Source organism: Pristis pectinata, chromosome 11 (genome assembly GCF_009764475.1).
Source record: "Pristis pectinata isolate sPriPec2 chromosome 11, sPriPec2.1.pri, whole genome shotgun sequence".
Classification (NCBI taxonomy): domain Eukaryota; kingdom Metazoa; phylum Chordata; class Chondrichthyes; order Rhinopristiformes; family Pristidae; genus Pristis; species Pristis pectinata.
In genome coordinates, this window is record NC_067415.1 from 29,059,056 (window position 1) to 29,078,857 (window position 19,802).

Below are 19,802 nucleotides of genomic sequence, written 5' to 3' on the forward strand. Positions count from 1 at the left end.
GGGTATAATAGTCAGCACAAATGTACTGTACTCCAGCTCACTTAAGACTCTGATGTCACTGGATGCAAATAGCTGTGTATCACAAACCCCAATTTGTAACGTGAGCCTTGACATTATTTAATAAGTTAAGTTTGGGTGTTCTAAATAGATAAAATCACTTTTTAATGGCTGATAAATTATTTTTTGCCATTGGTTTGAACTGCATCAATGAGCCTTTTGAATGTATGTATTTTTTGAGAAAAACAGCAGGGGAAATCTCTAATTTCCTGCTGAATGTGAAGTTTCAAATGTTAGATCCCTCCATATCTTCTGAAGGGTCCTGTTCTAGGATGAGACAAGAGCAATGTCCTTGAGATAGGAGCACAAATGGTAAACTTAAGAAAATGGCAAGTAGAAGCAGTGCGGTCATCAGTAACTAAAGCTGGGAATTTGGCTACATAACGGTAATTGCAATTCTATATGTCCATCAGTGGAGAGATGGTTATAATTGGTATTTATTGTTATTACCAGGAAATTTCAGTAAATGGGATTGTAAGATCGACATCTGTTGTAAAATCCCAGAAAATGTTTTTGTTCAAATAAGTCTTTAAAGGGCGGTGTTAAATCACAAAGCAAGTTCAGACTGGAAGAACTTTGAATTGTAATTCAAACATATGATTTGTGCTAATATTTGGAACATTTTTTTCTGCTTTGGCTTTTCTTTCCTCGGTATCAAAGCAGGTTAATGCTTAAAGTCGAACATGTCTGAATTACTCAATTTATTTTGTGTGGCCTTTGTAATGGTGACTGGTGATTGCCATTATTTTAGTAACTTTATGATGGAATGAGATTTTCTCAGTTATGAAGTGTAGTCTACGGACTTGAATTCTTCAAAATTCTGTTATAGGTTTGCATTCAAAATTATAAGAGCTGTAGTTGAACACTTGAAGGCACATAATCGAATACCTTAAAACTAGGCTGACAGAATAGACTACAGTACTAATATAGAGCACTATTGTCAGATGTGCATTCTTCAGAATGAATCTCAAAATGCTGAGGCCCATTTGCCATCTCAGGATGTAGAAGATCTCCATAGCAAGTTCTACAGGAAGAAGAGCTCACTCTGACGGTATAGATTTATAGAGTCAGGCAGTATGGAAACAGGCCTTATGGCCCAGTGCATCCATGCCAATCTGGGCACCCATCCATATTAAATCCCATCATCCAGCATTTGGCCCTAGCCTTCAATGCCTAGGCGATTCAAGGCCTTGACACCTCTTAAATGCTGTTAGCAACTCTGCTTCCACAACTTTCTCTGGCAGTGCATTTCAAGTACTTGCCACTCCCTGATGATAAAGGTTCCCCTTAGATCCCCTCTAAATCTCTTACCCCTTTCCTTAAATCTATGTCCTCTAGTTTTATTTGCCTTCGATAAGGGGAAAAGTCTACCCTATCTATACCCCTCATAATTTTATGTTCCTCAGTCTTGTCCTCTCTTAACCCTCATTTCTCCAAGGAAAACAGATCTAGCCTCACCAGTTTCTACTCATAACTAAAAGGCTTCATCTCAGGCAACATCCTGATGAATCTCCCCTGCACACCCTTCAGTGTTATTACATCTTTCTTATAGAGTGGTGACCAGAACTACACACAGTACTGCAGCTGAGGTCTGACCAATATTTTATAAAATTGAAGCATAACCACCCCCCCACCCCCCCAGCTCTTGTATTCAATACCCCGACTAATGAAGGCCAGCCCTGCCGCTTCAAGGATCTTTGGACTTGCGCACCAAAGTCCCCCTGTTCCTTTACACTTCTTAAGATCTTATAATTCATGATGCATGTCGAGCCCAATTTAGTACTCCCAAAATGCATCACCTCATACTTAGCAGGATTAAATTCCATCTGCCCTTTTTTGGCTTATTTCACTATCAGATTGATGTCACCTATAGCCTAAGATTACCCTCTGTACTGTCAATAACTACCATTCTGCAAACTTACTGATCATGCTACCTACATCCACATTACATCATTCACATATAATACAAACGTCAAGGGTCCCAGCACTGATCCCTCTGAAGCTCAACTAGTCATGGCATCCAATCACAAAAACAACCCTCTACCATCATCCTCTATCTCCTACTGCCAAGCCAATTTTGGATCCAATTTGCCAATGCCCTGAATCCCATGGGCCCTAACCTTTTGAACCATTCTTCCATGTGGTACCTTGTCGAAGGCCTTCCTGAAGTCCACGTAAACCACATTTACTGCACTGCCCTCGTCAATGTACTTTGTTACCCCATCAAAAAATTCAAGCAGATTGGTTAGACGAGATATGCCCTTGATAAAACCATGCTGGCTATCTTTTATTAGTACCTACTTTTCCAAGTAATCGTTAATCCTGTCCCTCAGAATTTTTTCCAATAATGTCCCTACCGCTGTTAGGGTCACAGGTTTAATTGCTGAGCTTTACCCTGCTGCTCTTCTTGAGAAGGGGGAGCACATTTGCTGACCTCCAGTCATGTGGTGCCACGCTTGTACCCAACAAATGTGAAACTCTCAGCCAGATCCCCAGCAATCTCTTCCCTTATCTCCCATAGCAGCCTGGGATTAACGTCATTCAGCCCTGGGGATTTATACACCTTCAAGCCTGCCAAGGCATCAAGTACCTCCTCTATTTATGGAGTCTTGCTCCAGAATTTCACCTACTCCATCGCTGAGTTCTCCAATCATTAGGTTTGTTTCCTTTGTGAATACTGATGAAAAATAATCATTAGTACCTCACCTATTACATTCTGGCTCCACGCACAGATTGTCCCTGTTGTCCCTAGTAGACCCTACTCTTTCCCTGGCATCCAGGGTTCCCTGTTCCTGTTACCCTTGGCTTTCAACCTTACAGGAACATGATGACCCTGAACTCTTGTTATTCCTCCTTTTGAATGCTTCCCACTGTGCAGATGTAGACTTGCCTGCAAGTAGATGCTCCCAGTCTACCTTTGCTAGGTCCTCCTTTATGTTAATGAAGTTGGCCTTCTCCAAAGTTAAGACCTCTATCCCCATTTTTTTTCCCATAGCCCCATACATTTCAAAGTGGTTATGGTCATTATCCACAAAATGCTCCACAGTGACGCTCCATCCACCTGACCAGCAATGTGCCCCAAGGCAAGGTCCAGTAATGCTTCTTCCTTCATTGATCTAATTACATACTGTGTCAAAAAGTTCTCAGCTAGGATGTTGGTCCCGTTCTGATATAGATCTAACCTTTCTCTCTTGTACTGGTCCCACCTTCCTCAGAAACAGTCCCAATAACCTAAAGCCTATCCCCCTGTCCCATCCCTTGAGCCATGTATACATCTGACCTATCCTATTTCTATGTCCAATATTTATTCTTTAAATACTACCACTGAAACAGATTACTGGGTTTGCAATAGATTGCACTGGTATTTGTGGGGTCTTGCTGTGTGCAGGTTCACCGCCACTTTTTCTACTTCGTCAATGATGAATCATTCAGAGGTACTTAATTGGTTGTTAAGTACTTTACAATATTCTAATTTGAGTTAATTTGTTAAATTGATGAAGGTAGAGCTGTGGATGTTGTCTATATGGATTTTAGTAAGATGTTTGACAAGGTCCCTCATGGTAGGCTCATCCAGAAGATTAAGATGCATGGGATCCATGGTGACTTGGCTGTTTTGGATTCAGAATTGGCTTGCCCATAGAAGACGGAGGGTAGTTGTCAATCGGAATTATTCTGGTTGGAGGTCCATGACTAGTGGTGTTCCACAGGGACTCTTACTGGGACCTCTGCTGTTTGGATGTAAACGAGGATTGGTGCAGACGATACAAAGATTGATGGCTTTGTGGATAATGTAGAAGATTGCCAAAGGATACAGCGGGATATAGATCAGTTGCAGATATGGGCAGAGAAATGGCAGGTGTCAGGTGTTGCACTTTAGGAGATCAAATGTAAAGGGATAGTACACAGTTAATAGCAAGACCCTGAACAATGTTTATGTATAGAGGGATCTTGGGGTCCAAGTCCATAGCTCCCTGAAAGTGGTTGTGTAGGTTGATGGGATGGTAAAGAAGGTGTATGGCATGCTTGCCTTTATTAGTCGAGGCATCAAGTCCAGGAGTTGGGAAGTTATGTTGCAGCTTTATAAAGCTCTGGTTAGGGCATATCTGGAGTATTACATTCAGTTCTGGTCGCCCCATGACAGGAAGGATGTGGAGGCTTTGGAGAGAGTGTGGAAGAGGTTTACCAGGACGCTGCCTGGATTAGAGGCCATGTGCTGTAGGGAGAGGTTGGACAAACTTGGTTTGTTTTCAGAGGCTAAGGGGAGATCTGATAGAAGTTTATAAGATTATGGGAGACATAGATAGAGTAGACAGCCAGTATCTTTTTCCCAGGGTCGAAATGTCTAATACTAGAGTGCTTGCATTTAAGGTGAGAGGGGGTAAGTTTAAAGGAGATGTGTGGGGCAGGGGCAGGTTTTTTTTACACAGTGGTGGGTGCCTGGAATGCGTTGCTTGGGGTGGTGGTGGAGGCAAATACTCTAGTGTTTAAGAGACTCTTAAATAAGCACATGAATGTGCAGATAATGGAGGGATATGGACATTGTGTAGGCGGAAGGGATTAGGCATTTAATTACTAGTTTAAGTAGTTCAGCACAATATCGTGGGTCAGGGGCTTGTTCCTGAGCCATACTGTTCTTTGCTCTTTTAGAATATTCTAATGTTGTGAAAGGGATCACATAGTACAGGTTCTTTCTTTTACTTATCTAACATAGCGTTGTTACAGGGACTCAATATTCAAAGCTTCCCCTGATCCTAGCTGTGCAATTGTAGGTAAGATCTGAGTGAACTTTGAGCAAAAAAAAATAACTGCCTCAAGCGGCATTGGTGCACTATCATTTGCCAGTTGCAAAATGGAATTTGTTAATTCCTGCATCCCTTTAGGCTGAGCCATTAAGAAAGGAAAGAGGATAACTTTAGAAGAATAACCAAATTTAAGTGGGAAGCCCTTTTTATGTCTTTTCTAAAATGTAGCCTTTGCTGATATTCTTTTCTTTAAAGAGTTCTTTTCATTTCACTTTATATTAAAAATACAGATGACATGCTTATACATTTTAATTCTCGACCTGTATTTGCCCTGGGAGGAAAGAAGAATCTGAATAAGGAAGAAAACAAGTGCGGTTATAACCACCTGGAAATGCTTTGTACTTCACAAAGTCTTATGAAGTGTAATTGTTTTAGCCAGCAGCAACTTTAATTATGTATTCCAGGTTAATAAGAAATGGTTACCATAGAATTAACAAATAAGTTTTGAGCTTTGTAGTTGTGTTATGTTCTAACTGGATAAGCAGGATGAGAGTTGCCTTTTCCAGATGACTGTCATGGGTCACTGAGTTGGTCCAGTTCCAAACTGCTTAGTTGGTAGAAGTTGGATCTTCTGGTGAAGGGAGAATAATTAGCTGTGCTGTGGCTTTGCTTATATGACTAGAATCCAGTTGTGATGTTTAGAATGGTGTATCTGAGAAATGGAGCATTGTGGAGAGCGAAGCATTGTGCAGAGCAAAAACAAGAGAATGGCAGGGCTAGAGCACAGCAAGTAGGGTTAAGGAACTTCACAGAACTTGTGTTAGTTCACTGAGCGAAATGGCTAGGAATTATAGGATTTTGAAGTTAAGTCAACTGAACCTCAAGTAAGGGTTTAGGATGCATATACAGTGAAGAAATGGCTACTGTTCTGAGATGTTCTTTGCTAATAAAACTGCCAGCAAAGGATGTTATCTGATTTCCAATCAGCATTTGTAATTGAGATAAAAATATCTTGCTTTTCTGGTTAGAGAATTCAGAATTTTCTATAAGGTATCCTAATGATTAAAGTAACCATTGCTATCTGTTTGTAAGGTTATCTCTATCTATGCAGTACTACAATAGACTGAGGAAATATATGCATCTTTGAATATATTCTACAAATTGTGGTCTAGTAGTCAACTAAAGAGAGCTCCATCTTTTAATAATGTGATGCAATTTAATAGATGTATTGTATCTATGTATGTGTTGGATAGCTTTAAGAATCATATGGTTTAGCTCTGGGTGCATTGTTGTACCTAGACATAGCAATTTAGGCAATAAAGGATATTCTGCTCCTTGCTCTACCTCTGTCTATTTGCTAAAGAATCCCATAGATATTGCATAGATGTTTTCCTAATTGATGATTCACTGATGGGTTTTGTATCTCCTCTGTGGTACTTGGAACAACCTAAACAAAGGTAGATGGCTGTGGTTGTTGAAGATCAAGATCAAAATCATTTTTGCAAGATTTTCTCTGAACTTTGTCATAGGCCCAACCATCTTCAACTGCTTCACTTAATTACCTTAATGATAGGTCAGAAATGGGGATAAACTTAGATGATTGCACAATGTTCAATTCATTCGTAACCCGTCAGTTAATGAAGCAGCTTTAGAGCTTGCATGCTGTAAAACCCAGATAACATTTGGGCATAGACTGATAGGTCACACATAACATTTGCACCACACAAGTACCAGTTAGTGACTTATTAACCATCTCTTCATGACAGTTCACAGGATTACCATCACTGAATTCTTTACCAGTCATCTCTTGGACCACCATTGATCAGAAACTTAAGTGGGCCAGCCACACAAGTACCAAATAGTTTCGGGGTATCATGCAGTGAGTTACTTATCCCATAACTCCCCAAAATATTTTCATCATTTACAAGAGCGTTAATGGAATTTTCTCCACTTACCTGGATGAGTGCAATTCCAATAACACTCAGGCAGCTCACCACCAGATAGGCCGTAGCAGACTGCTTGTTTGGCACCTCATCCCCAACATATGTATTTACTTCCTCTGCCAGCAATGCATATAAGCTAAAGTTTGCACCATGCACTGCAGTTATTCACCTCGGCTGCTCCAGCAGCATCTCCCAAATTCAAGATCTTTACAACAAAAAGGGACAAAGACAGGTGTGTGCGTGGGAACACCACCAGCTGCATGTTCCCCTCTGAGTCAAACACTAGTTAGGTTGGGAAACACATCACCATTCCTTTATCCTCCCTAGTTCTAAACCCTGGGGGGGAAAAAACCAGAAAATGTTAGAAATGCTCAGCAGGTGAGACAGCATCTGAAGAAAGTGAAATGTTTCAAGTCAAAGATTCTGTGTCAGAACTAGGAAAAATAGAGAGCTAGTTAGCTAACTTAAAGCTAAGTTACAGGGAGGATAGGAGAGAGATGAATAAGACAAAGGGAATATTTCTGATTGGTTAGGGTCGTCATGGGGAGAAAGCCTAGAACTCCATATCCTACAGCACTGAGAGTACTTTGACCAGAAAGACTAGCTGTTCGGGAGAGGTACTCACCAACACTTTCTCAATGCCGAGAATTGCTGGTCTTTATGTTAAAACCTATAACCCATAAAAAATAAATTTACCAAATAGTTCTCATGGACTTTTTTTTAATGATGGCTGAATTGTCTTGATTTCTCTTTGGAAGCATAATAGCTGCAATCAAACAGTAGATTTGAATATAAATAATTAAAATTAGAAGAAGGTATATGGGGCGCAAATGGAGCAGGGGATTTCATTTTTTTATGCCATAATAAAGAGCTAGCACAGGGTTAAAACTATCTTTTGGCCTATAGGATATCTTATGGTTCTGAGTACTCTGGTGTATGCAGTAAGTAGATTATTAATAATCTTTTGGGTCCATTTAACATTGTCCATTTAACATTCAGTGGTGAAGAAATAGTGCTTGATGTGAGCCTTGAGGAAATCTGCTTACAAGTATTAAGCAGGCTGTAAGGCATGGGTTTCCCATTGAAAAATTCTGTCTGACACCTGTTGAAGATGTGGGGCATCCAGAAGCAAGAATGTTGTTAAATTGGTTGATGGGTACCGTAGATGGAGAAATTCTGATGGGAAATAAAAATATTGATGGGTACCTTGGACTGAGGAATTCTGATGGGAAATAAAAAATCTCTTAATTTTTTTGATGTTTTACAGAGGACAAAGTAAAGGTTGGAATTGCACATGGTAGATGAAATATCAAAAAACTTCAAAACCTTTAAAATCTGTGGAATTTTCAAGTAATTATTTTGAGGGAATTTAATTCCATACAAATAAAAATAAGTTTGCAGAGCCACAAAGGTTGCTTAACTATTGTTATAGTTTAATCTTTCCTTAAAAATTCATTTACACCTCCTCCAATAAGGTGTAATATTTTCAGTATCTTTTACAGCAAAAAAAATACATGTTGGAAGTTCAAATCAAATCACCATTTCTATTTGCATCAACAAAGGCGGCAACTGTGCAGCCTTAAAAAAAAGAGGATATTCCTGGCAGCAACTTATGGATTTCCATTTTTAATTGCACAAATGACAAGAAATGTTGGCTGTTTTGCCATCATTAAATCTATAGTTCCAAGCCATTTAGTATTTAATATATTTCTAAAGTTCTGAAAATTCCCTTTTAAAGGAAATAGTTTATCGAGATGTATCTCACAATTCTTTATAATCAGCTTCATTATTATTTTGTTGTCCCTCTGGGGTCATGCTCATATCTTTAAGTTGCAACGATCATAACTATATGTAATGCTGCAGGTAGCAAGATAGATGTATTGCAGTCTACAGTATAATTGTTATGAATTTGAACTTAGCTTTGGTACAAAATTGACAACGTTGCATTTGCTTATCTATTGCTACATTACAGTTTTTTGGAAATGTTGGTTTAACAAATAAGTTAACATGCTAATGATTCACATTAAAGTATACAGATACCAATGAATTTGTATTGGAGAGCTTGTAGCAAAGCTTTGGGTGTAAATTTAGGGCGTCCCTCCCCTCCCCTGCCCTGTCCTTCCCTCTTCCCCCCCCCTCCCCCCACATCTGCCCAGCAGTCAGTGAATTGGATGGGCTGCACAGATAACTGTCAGTGACGTGCATTATTAGCTTTTTACTATAATTGACCTTATTACTATGGAACATGTGACTTGTGGAATGGGGTATTGAGTTGTCTGATATTAGCTGATTTGTAGACTTTGTGGCCTGTGTAGATATTGACTGGGATTTTGGAATCCTGAGTTTAAAAAAAATGCTGAAACAATTATCTAGGATTAATTGGAAAAATATTTATAATCCTTTGGAGTAAATTTTTATTTTCTATTCCATTACTATAGCTCTAACTAAAATATTGCTGGTCAGGCAAAAATGAGTAAAATCTCAGTGGCTATTGAAAATAAAAGTGTGACCTTATCGGTTACCCAAGGAAATCGACAGTGAAAGTTTCATGTTTAGAGAGGAGTGGGTGGGGGGGGGGGGGGGGGGGGGGGGATAGGGTTGGCCTTTCTCTTGACCCTTGGATCATTTGTCATTATCTGCTTGGATCAGAGATTCTCATTGCTAAGAGCAACAAAGTGGAAAATGGCAGCCTTTGCAATCTGCTGCTATAGCAACAATCTTCCATCTTTAATAACACTGGGCACAACTTCTAACATTTAAAGTTTACAAAATTTTGATAGTGTTTAATCAGCTGAATTATGCTTCTAGAATTTTGTTATAAACTTGTACGTAAATTTTATTTTTGTGGAATATTAGCATACACATTTTCAACTTTGTCATTTATATTAGATTTTAAAGTATTTGCCGTTGTTTAGTTTTTAGAAGCTATGTCTTGCTGTATTCTTATCCAATTTTCTTAACACTGTACAAAACTTATTCATGTTTTCAGATATAAATTGGTAAATAATCTGTTGAATCCATAAATGGAATTTTTTCAGATATAAATTGGTAAATAATCTGTTGAATCCATAAATGGAATTTTTAAAATGATTTAAATAACACTTCTAGTAAATTCTTTTATTTAAGCTCTCGAAGTTAAAGGAATTAATGTAACTATTAGTATTATTAAATCAGTTTGAACTTCAATTTATTTATGTGCTTTGGCAGGACTCAATACTTCACTAGTAGAAAGTTCTTACTTTCAACTTTGAATGGAGCTGTCAGAAATCCAGAAGTCAAAAATGAAAGCAATCAATATCTAGTTCAGCAAAATAACTGAGTCCAGGTTTATCCTTCAGTAATTGCAGCTTAGTTACATGACAGCATCCTGATATTTAAGGATGAACGTTTATCTGCCTTTTACTTTAAACTTTCTCTTTCTCATTAAGTGCACATGCACCCTTTATCTGATCCTGTCTGCTTTAAAATGCATCATTAATATACTAACACCACTTATTCAAATGTGAATTGTTTTGTTTGAAATTTGTTCATATATTACCTTACTCAAACCCTAAACTATCATGACAGAATGGCATCTGTTGTTGAAAGCTAATAGTACCATCTGGAAGATGCAATTAACATTCCAGTGATAGTGTTTCATGCTTCCTTCCTTAATATCTGAACCCACAGTTGGAAAAAATCTGGATTAAGGTAAATTCTTATCTTTAAATTTTCTACCTGAAATAAAATCTGATGTTAAACTTGCTTTATATGATATCCACCAAAAAGTTTACAGTACCACACATTATATTAAAAATATTCCTATAACCTTACATCTAATGGTTTGTGAAAAGTATATACCTGTAAAAGAGTAATGGAAGTTGGAAATAGTTTGTGGCACAAAATAGGTTCAAGATTATTCATTATTTTGGTTGTTTTTGGCTCCTGACATTTGGTTTCATTTACATCAAAATACAATTACTGGTATTGAAAATGTGTTTTGCATTATTTCCAGAATTTCAGAGCCAACACACACACTTACTGTGCATTTTGCAGTCAATCCATTTTATTAAATGTACTTTCCCATGTAAATGGCGAATTGTTGAATTCGCAGCAAGCTTAAATGTAAGTGGCTCGCTACTAGATTATGCTGAGTGCTACACTTCAAAGAGAAGAAAGTTAGCTGCACAGTAGCTCCAGGCAAAGGCGTGTCCCTCCTGCTATGGGAACCTAGGCTCTGATCTAAAGTGCATTACGATGCAATAAAGTGAGCCACATTCATCCCAATTCTTATAATTGTCATGTTGGATCAGTTACTGCAAAAAAAAATTGAAAGATTTCTGAGAATGTTATTTCACATGGTGAAATAACATTCTCAGAAATCTTCACATGGTAAAATAACATACTGAGGAAACTGTTTTATTTGCAGGGTGGTGGAATTGTTACCTAACCCCACAATAATCTGGAAGACTTCCCTGCTCTGTTTCAGATATGCTATTGGTTGTGGTTAGAGAAGAGGAACTCTGTATTCTTGTATTGCAAGTTTATAAATACAAACTGTTCAGTTCAAAAGCAGACCACTGGTAAACTGCATTATTATAAACCTTACTTCTTACGGAATGACACTATTTTCTTTTTCAGCCATGGAGGGTTCTATTTTGATATGTGCAAACTAGAGATTCATTTAACTTTGACCCTAGTTTTGACATTATGGATTAATCTATTCTTCCACTTATAAAATAATTGAACCTCGACAAATTTCATTTGATGTTTGGTGATGTATTTGGTAAACCTGTACAACAACAATTTGTGTTTATTTAGAGCTTTTAGCATTGTAAATGTTACTGTGGTACTTGCATAAGATGTTTTTTGTGGGGAACCTGATCAGGGTTGAAAACATCTGGCACTTAACCATTGATTTCCTAGTCTGATTGCTGGATCCAAAAGTGTAAATCAGAAGACTTGCTTAGATATTAGACAGAGTCTCATGCGAGATGGCTTCTCAATTCATATCATCTGCAATTTGCCATGTCAGGCAAGTATGGTTCTGGAATCAAGCAAGTGGGAATTTAAATCAAATATTCATTTAGGATTTGCATTATTTCTTGATATTTTGATGGAAATGGCATCAATTTCAAACAGCAATGATCTAAAATGGGCTTCAATTTTTGTTAGGGATTCTGCTGTCAATAATATGATTTCAAGTGAAGACTAAATAAACTGATTCTGCAAGTTAATGTCATTTACCTTATGCTTTTTCAACCTTTTTCTGGTTTTTGTGTGAAATTGCATTTTAGTATCCTTCCCCTTACTCTCCTGCATTATTAATTCTCTATCTCAGTGTTTGGAAGAGGTGAACCAATGGATGAAATGCACATATGCTTTGCATCTACAAGACCCCTTTTTGCAAAATGCCAACAGGCTTAATATGCCTTGCAAGTATTATCAAACAAACTACTATAAGATAAGATATCTTTATTAGTCACATGTACATTGAAAATACAGTGAAATGCATCTTTCGCGTAGTGTTTTCTGGGGGCAGCCCGCAAGTGTCGCCATGTTTCTGGCGCCAACATAGTATGCCCACAACTTCCTAACCTGTATGTCTTTGCAATGTGGGAGGAAACCAGAGCACCCAGAGGAAACCCATGCAGACACGGGGAGAATGTACAAACTCCTTACAGACAGTGGCTGGAATTGAACCCAGGTTGCTGGCACTGTAATAGTTATGCTAACTGCTACCTTTCAGGAGATGAAAGAGAATATGGCCAAAAGTTTGGATTTAGAGTGGGCTTAGGAATTTCTTAAAGGTAAAAGTGAAATAAAGAGTCAGAGAATTGGAGAGGGAAATCCAGCACTTAGAGCTATGGCACCTGAAAGCACTGTCACCAATTTAGGGAACTTGAAGAGCCCAGGATTAGAGGAGCACAGTTGCAGGCATGAAGGAGGTTAATGATGCAGGGTGGAAGGCTTTGGAAGAACTTAAGTACAAGAATAAAAATTTGAAAATTTGAGGTAGTGCTTTACCGGGAGTCAATTTAGATCAGGGATGGTGGTGAATGGGTTTGTTTCGATTTAGGACGCACGTAACAGCTTTTTGGATGACTTCAAAGTTACGACAGGTGGAATGAGAGAGACATTGACTTTGGTCTCCCCAATATTTAGATGGAAGAACTTTGTTTTATGAGAGATATGGACTCTGACAATTTAGAGAAAGTGGAAGGGTTCATGTAATAGAGTGGTGCAGTAGAGTAAGCTGTTGTCAGCTTACATGTGGAATTGGTGTTTTCAGATGATGTGGAGTAGTGCAGAAAAGAATCCTCCTTGATTACTGCAAAGCTGCCTCCATTTCAACTATTAAATAATGGGCTGGGGACAGGTTGCAGGTCATTTATCTCCTGAGTCATTCCTGCATTTTCAGTTTCCGTTCTCTTTTTTTGCCTGTCACTTCCAACTCATTTTTAAATTTGTAAGGACTTATGTCACTCAGTTTTGACATGTCTTTAATTTGATGCATTTCTTAAATTTCATAAGATTATATTTCTTACTTCCAGGTGGGCAGGTTTCTTGCCTGGCAAAATATGTATTTTAATTTCCTGACAATTTAAGTAGATAGTTCTTTTTATAACAGTATTAGTCTGCTAAGTGAATGAAATCCAGGTTTTTGACTAGTCCTATTTGACTTAGTTATCTTTTGACTTTAGCTGCTTTCCCACTTTGGTATTTTTTGCTTTCATCTGTTTCAGCTTATTTTTCTTGCCTTCATCTATTACGTTATTTGCACCTTAGTAGGCACTACAGTTTGACAATGTAATTTCATTCATTCTTTCTCCACCGTAATCCCATTGGTGTCCAAGTGAAACATTTTGAGGGTTACTGAAGTGTGTTCTACAATGCTCTTCCCTCTGACATGGGACTCCCTGGTACTGGAGTAACAATATTCAGTCCATTCCATTGCTACTTTGTACAAGTGCTCTTCAAAAATGTCTTGAATAGTCAACATCATCAAAGGGTACATTTGGAGTGAGCAGGCACTTTTGCAGTTCAATCCTAGCACTTTTTTTCCATCATTAAGAGTACCCATCTTCTTTCAATTTCAATATTTAATCAGTCTCTAGTAGTGTGGAAAAAAATAACAATGCAGAAGAAAGCTCACCTGCCCCTGTAACTTCATATTCCATTCATTAAATCAAAAACATCCTCCACATTCTTTTCCTGACTTTTCATCATCTCAAGTCTCCATAATGGACTGGTGTTATGTTTCTTTTCTTAAAGGATTTTAGCTAGCATCATCTGTTATTTGAATGTTTATTGTGTATGGTCACAGGAATGGAGTGCCTTACATCAAAACGTTAAAAAGGAATGCCACATTAGTAAGTGAATGTAAGTGTATTTTATTAAGCAGATGAAGATCACCTTGCAATATATGGTTAGATATTGGGACAACATGATGATTTCATGTTCATCAATGTTAAGTGGTTGGGAAGAATATGACAATGTAATTGATGCTGGAGACTTGAGCTTGGTAGCATACTATTTGTATAAAGCTTTGTTTGTTCCATTGTAACCAAAGGATTTTAGCTTCACGTTATTCAGTTGCTAATTACAAGTCCAATATTTGTGGTTATCAAAAAGATAACAACTCATTATGCAGTCTTCATTTTTCAACCAGTCTGCGTCCTGTTGTATAATAAAACGACAAACTGACATGAAGAGTTTCGTAATGATGTTTAGTTATGGTACAGATCTACTTTGGTTCCAAAGGTCAGTTTTGTTCAGTCATTCTATCCATTTTGGTGTTTAAAAAGAAATACCTCAAATATTATATTTTTAACCATTATTTTGTTAGTCTCAGGACACAAATAACCAATCACTTTAAGAAAGTTACCGAGGAACATATAGGACAACTGAAAATAAATTCAACATGGATACTTGCAACAAGTAGCGTACCATGAATACTTCATAAAGGGAGTACTTAGCCAAATGTGATTTAAGTATCAGATTTGCAGTGATGGTCAATACTATAAGAATATTTCAAACCCACACCCCCCAGTTTTTATATTTATTTAACATGAATTTTCTCTTCAGTTTTCTACTCATTCCATTCCCTTCATTAACTTAAATATTTCTTGCTGTATCTCTGGTGAAAATTTCAACCTTTGTTGCTAATATACTGCTCGATCCATATCTTAAAATGCATCTGTTGAACTCTGTTTGGAAGAATGAATTGATTCCAGTTTAGTGTCTTTGGAAGTCTGTTTGACATTCTGGCATTTTGGTTTTAGGTTTTTTTTCTGATTTTCTAATTTTTACAAATTTATTTATGAACATACGCTTCTGTACATGAGTGCCATCCTTGCTTTTCATAGCTTTTATATTTAGACCTTTTTAATACTTTTCAAGAGAGAAAGTTTTTTTTTTACACATTTTCTTCTTTTCAGACAGTTTTTAATTACTTGTGTGTTTCTAATAACTTAGTCCCAAGGATTAGAATCATTCTGTTCACTCTTGAGTTCAAAACTGCATACCAAACTCATGAATTAGTCTCACCATTGGTCTGCACAATGTCAATGCAGCGTACTTATGATATTGTATTCTAAGTACAGAGGCTTTTTGTGATTGTAAGTGTTTCTTTAAACAAGACCTGGGAATGTTAACTCTGATTGGTAACAAAGGTGCAGGGAAGTTAAAATGGAACAGGTTCTACTTCGTGTTCCAGGCGATCTGTATGGCAGTGGACAAGCTCCTTGTGGTCTGGGGGAGGTGGAATGGCACTGGGGGTAGCCTCATTAGTAAATGTAAATCAGGGTCATGACATTCATGGGATTCCAATGACATTTTAACCTGTTCCTCAGCATGGTACTGCTAAAGCTTTTGAAAACCAGTAAGGCAACTGAAGTTTAAAATAAATTCCTTTGTGGGACCAAGAAGAACAGAAATGCTGCTGCCTCAGATGTTTGTTTTTTTATTTAAAAAATATTACTTTGTTCATAAAATTTGCAAAAATATATTACATTGATATATATTGTCATTCTCAGTGCAAGGCATATCATTCCATTTACATTATGTCAGCATGACATCAGTTTTCCTTTCCATTCCTGAGCAAACAGTCTGAGGTTTTTTTTAAATGAGTTCCAGTCCCTCAATTTCTGAAGCAGGAAGGACTAAAGTCTGGTCTTCTCCATAGTGCTTTTGTACCACTTCTGTCATTGTATAGTACTGGACTAGTCAGCAACATTCATTTGTGGGCAACTACTTGCACTGGAAGACCAGCAAGCTTTGGGGGGACCAGAAGGAGTCTTTTGCTGAGCTTATAACCATCTAGCAGCAGTTACTTGTAGTCTTGGTGTGTGTCACTGGAAATAACCCATGGAGTGGAGTTCTCTGTTATAATAGCAGCTCAGGTTGAACCATGGGAAAGGCCTCTGCCTCTCCAGACTTTGACAAACACACATTCTAGAAGTGGATGGTTGACAGTCTTACCCCCACCGCATCCACCTCGAGGGTAGCATGTAGTGGTGATGAGACTTGGTTGTGCACAAAGGATCGGATAGGGAAGGCACAACCAGGCAAACTCTTGGTGTCTTTTTTATAATTCTGATGCTGTGGCATTTTGTCAAATCAACTTGGACAGTTTGCTTAGGGAATCATCTGCCAGAATCCATTGTCTCATTCTCCCATAGGTCCTTGAGGTCAATTTGTTCAGCCCTCTGGCTGATTGACTATTGGTCAAAGGTTTTTTTTTCCCCACCACCCTCTCTACGAGGGCAGGTGGTATGGCACCATCCAGCTGAAAGGAACATTCCACAGTTAGATGGCAACAAGGGCAAATAGAATCTCAGTATGTAGTGGCACTTGGCATCTGCACACACACACTTGTGCAAAAATGCTGTCTGCTCCATGGGGTTTCTACCAGGATTTAAAACTGCAGTGGATTTTTTCTCTATTTAATATATGCCATCTCAACCAAATTCAGTCATAAAAACACCCTATAATATTAGTGTACTGATTTTGGGCAACTTAGTAAGTTTTTTTACAATCTGTATTTGTTTTTCAATTCTATAATGGATTTTATTATGTATGTGACAATTTCTTCTGGGTTACAGCAGGTTGTTACCGGTATTGTAATTTTTGCTCATCGGCAAGTGAGAGGATACTTTTGGTTTATTGGAGGTGGACAGGGTGGTTAATCCAGGAGCAATATAGTTGAACACTGAAAAATACACCTGCACTTTGAGGAGAATCACAACTCCTCTGCAGAAGTAAATAGACATAATATATTTTTGCAAGAGTCTATGCTACCTTCATAACTTCAGTGCCACATCAGCAAGAAAGACCCTAACTCCTATAAGAGAGCTAATTGCTTTAAATCTAATGTGGTTGCTATGTACAGTGGGAACCGTAAGTATATGTACCAAGCTATCAGAAATAAGATATATGGGACTGTAGGGCAGAACATACCAGTTCACTGTCATTTCACACCTGCAGTAATCTGATCAGTGATCTGAGAATCCAATATGTCAGCTGCCAGGACACTACATGGTTCGCACAATCTCGAGAATTAGAAGGTAGAACCACACAACAAAACTACCTTGATGTTGTTATTAAATTGACCATTTCGTAGGAGTCTGCTGTGAGAACTGACACATTTTTCTATAAATGTCAAGCTAATGAAGAAAAATACTGATTTTTGAGGCAAAGTCATAATTGCACTCTTTGTTGTTACATTTATACTTTCCTTTAATCGTTGCAACAGATGATTTAGTTGAAGCTTTAAAAACATAATATGTTGCATCTTTTTAAAACTGTCATCCATGATTGTTTTGTTCATTGAGGTGTGCAAAATATAATTAATATTTATTCTTTCATGAAAATTGCTGCTGTGTTTATATAATTAGAGCACGTTAACCAGCAGCATTATAAACATTTGAGCAAGTGAAGGTTTCATATCATTAAAGTAAATTCTCTGAAAGCTTTTAGAGTAAGCAATGATAGATTTATCAACTGATAATATGTATTTGACATGCTTTATAATTGCTTGCTATAATGGTTCATATAAAGTGGATATTGAACAGCACAAAATGAAACTGTTTGCTTTACCTTAGTGTGTGATAAATCTACCTTGGATATTTCCTGCTTAATTGCTCATTTACTATAAATTGTATGGAATAAGATAATGGCTATCAGAATGACCGAACCATATTGACCATTCAGTGGTGTGAACAAAATAGATACAAGTTTGGACAGGGTTTATTTACATTTTTTTCCCAACACTTGTGAAAAGGGGTTGCTGAAAGAAAAAATGAGTTGGTGTGCTTTAAGGTAACTGTGAGAAAAATGTTTTTCATTTAAAGTACTCTGCATTTTTTTATTTAAAGTATTTTCCATTTTATAGTGGAAGGATCCAGTATGGGTGTGTAGGTTTTATAGCAGTAACATTTTATCTTCCGGTACCTGAAAATAAGTTCTGTTATTTTCATTTCAGATTTAAAGAAAGTACACTGGTGGTCATTATTTATTCCACTTAATCAGATTCCAATAAAATCAAAAGAACCAAGCAAGCTGTGCCAAAAAGGACAAAAGCTTAATGCAAATAAAAAAAGTGATTAATCGGGGATGAAATTGCACTTGAGAAGTAGAACAGAGTCCAGCTAGAGCTGATCTTCAAAGGAAATGATTTATATTAGAGATTATTTTAATAGGCTTAGTGAACAATACTGGAATAAATTTGTAATTACAATCTTTTATTTGCAGACATGCTTCAGAAGAAACCTTCAATGGATGACTTTGTTGATGCCTTGGTGTCAGACCTGGATTTAAACTTTGAAACATTCTTTTTTGATTCTGAATAATTAAAAAAGATGTCTGCAGGATGTTTGAATTACATTTGTATCCATGGAATAGCTATAGAATTTATACATGCTTATGTGTATATAATGTGATTTATAAAACTAATTTCAATGTCATAAACATATTTTGTATTGATTGGAACCTAATTTAATTTGTTTTCATTAAAATATGTGCTTTTTTTAACACATATTTCGCAAGTTTGTCAAGTGTAAAGGGTTCTGTTTTTAAATAGCTGAATGTAGTTTTTGGAAGCAGGATAAATGTTTTGAACGCAGCTGTGCGTTATTATTCGGGCTATCAATAGCCAATAATATGTGATTAACAAGTTTGTATACTGTTAATCATGCTTGCTAACTGAGAATTATGCACCAGAGTTTTCAGAAAAATAGTGTTTTGCACCACCTAATCGTGGCCACCTGCGGTCCAGTATATATGCTTGCTGTTGAACAGCTTATTGTCAGACACCTTTCTCTCCCATCAGCCCATCCTGATACCCCAACTATCCAACATCCCTACCCTGTTGATATCCAGCAACTATCAGGAAGGGGAATGAAGAGTCAGATAGAGGCCTGGTGAAGATGAGAGTGGAGTGGAAATCGGCAGAACAGACAATTAAATTTTTGAGGTCTGAACAAGTGCCAGAATGAGCACCAATACAGTCATCGAAGTCCAGGAAAAAGGAGCTTGCGTGGGCTGGGGGGCTGAGTAGCACTGAGTGTTCCATATGTTCCACAAAAGGATGCACATACCTTAGGCCCATGCTCATCATTACACCTTTGACTTGAGTGAACTTGAAGGAGTTGTTGTTCAGTGTATGTACGAGTTCAGTCAGCTGAATGAGCATGGTGGTGGGGGGAGAGAGGTTGGGCCATTATACAGTGAGAGAGGGAAGTCTCCAGGTGTGGGATGGAGTGTAGAAGTTTGGATTATCCATGGTGAAGATGAGCTGGTTGGAAACTGTCAAACTAACAGAGGGTATCAGAGGTCCTACGGATTGAAGGAATGGACAAGGGAGGAAGAATAAGTCAAGAGGGGAAGAAATAAGTTTTGTGGGACAAACTATGGGTCTACCAGGACAATTCTGCTTGTGGACCTTAGGTCGAAGCAGGCTATGTACATGGGTGAGAAACTGAGTATGGAGGTTGTGGGGGGAAGCTTTCCAGAGGAGATGAAATCAGTGACTCTTTGGAAGGTTGGCCTGACGTTCAGTGGAGGGGGGGCGGGGGGTGTG

At 37.8% G+C, this 19,802-nt stretch overlaps 1 protein-coding gene across 2 annotated transcripts in view; it reads left to right on the forward strand.

The window, feature by feature from the left end:
- LOC127575904 (mitochondrial intermediate peptidase-like) overlaps positions 1-18,762 on the forward strand; it is an 89,189-nt gene extending 70,427 nt beyond the window's left edge. For both annotated transcript variants that reach the window (XM_052026125.1, XM_052026126.1), the window contains one exon: positions 18,476-18,762. In XM_052026125.1, the coding sequence (XP_051882085.1) occupies positions 18,476-18,573 (98 nt within the window). In that variant the 3' untranslated portion in view covers positions 18,574-18,762. The remainder of the gene's footprint in view (positions 1-18,475) is intronic.
- The last annotated feature ends 1,040 nt before the right edge of the window (positions 18,763-19,802 follow it).